The sequence below is a fragment of the Harmonia axyridis genome, chromosome 3, assembly GCF_914767665.1.
Source record: "Harmonia axyridis chromosome 3, icHarAxyr1.1, whole genome shotgun sequence".
Classification (NCBI taxonomy): Eukaryota; Metazoa; Arthropoda; class Insecta; order Coleoptera; family Coccinellidae; genus Harmonia; species Harmonia axyridis.
The window spans coordinates 36,553,220-36,554,469 of NC_059503.1; the positions used below are offsets into that span (position 1 = coordinate 36,553,220).

The 1,250-nt window shown below is 30.0% G+C and overlaps 1 protein-coding gene across 1 annotated transcript; it reads left to right on the forward strand.

Moving 5' to 3' along the window:
- The first annotated feature begins 379 nt into the window (after window positions 1-379).
- LOC123675287 (probable RNA-binding protein EIF1AD) lies at window positions 380-832 on the forward strand. Its single transcript, XM_045610632.1, has one exon. It carries the CDS (start codon window positions 380-382, stop codon window positions 830-832), a length of 453 nt encoding a protein of 150 aa, XP_045466588.1.
- Window positions 833-1,250: the final 418 nt, after the last annotated feature.

Sequence of the window (1,250 nt, forward strand, 5' to 3'; positions counted from 1 at the left end):
CAGCAGGTACGTACTTTAACATTTACTTCAAAAAGGCTATTAATTTCTGTAACAAATAAAATTGTTGATAGGACTAGATCTGGAAATTCAAATTCATTAAAAAATATTTTCCGTACTTTAGGAGCTTAAGGTATAATTAGTGGGTTTTTCATCGGAGGGAAAAGGCTATTGTGAAAGGAGTTCTCATAAACTCCCAAGTATCATCTTTGTTTTTTTGTTTATTACGTTGAATAAGAGCGATAATTATTTGTTGTGAGGATTGATTTTTTCAATTTTGATTAAACTTTAATTCTAATTTCTCCGTATTTAGTATTTTGAACAGTAATTATCTCATTATCATTGGGAAATGTTATTAATTCAAACCATTTTTTTCGCAGATATGTCACGAGCAGCTAAAAGAAAGCACGTCCTTAGAGAGATAGACGACTACTCCCCACCAACAAAGAACCAACAAATAGTGAAAGTCGTTGCAAGCAAAGGGAATAATCTTCATGAAGTGGAGACGGCTGATAAAAGCAGGTTCCTGGTGTCGATGCCGATGAAATTCAGGAAGTTTTTCTGGATCAAACGAGGAAATTTCATAGTAATAGAACCCATCCAAGAAGGTGTTAAAGTGAAGGGTGAAATGACTAGAATTTTGACGAATGAACATATCAAATACTACAAGCAGGACAATATATGGCCCGATTTCGACAATAATAAAAAGCAATCCGAAGGAATTTTCGATAATGATTTACCTATGAAAGCCAATAGTGTGCCGGCTATGATTGAAACGTACAGTGACAGTGACGAATCTGATATTGATTATTCAAATGACTCTGATTGTGATTAAACTGACGAATAATTTTCAATATTGTAAATATATTATAAATTGTAAATAAGAAAATATTTCGAAATAAGTTATTGTATAAATGAGTTTTTAAAATAATAATTTTGATCTTCTTTTTTTATTTTGTTTATTAAGCAAACTGAAAAATAATTTAGTTGTTTTTGCTCACACTATTATTATTTATATTATCAACCTCACAAATCATAAAATATTTTTGTTGAAAAAATCTATATAACGGTGAAACCCAAGTTTGTGTCCTAATAAAAATTCAGTTTTCCGATAATAAATCTCGAAAAAAAAATGTTATCAGTTGCAATTTAATTGAAATAATCCCAGAATGTTTTTTCTCATATTATGTGCCCTATCTGGTCATTCCGTCTGTTCTTGTAGAACAAAAAAAAAATTTTCAAGCAATTCTAAA

Coding starts and splice junctions, on each gene's coding strand:
- LOC123675287 (XM_045610632.1), top strand. CDS start 380: ATGTCACGAGCAGCTAAAAGAAAGCACGTCCTTAGAGAGATAGACGAC.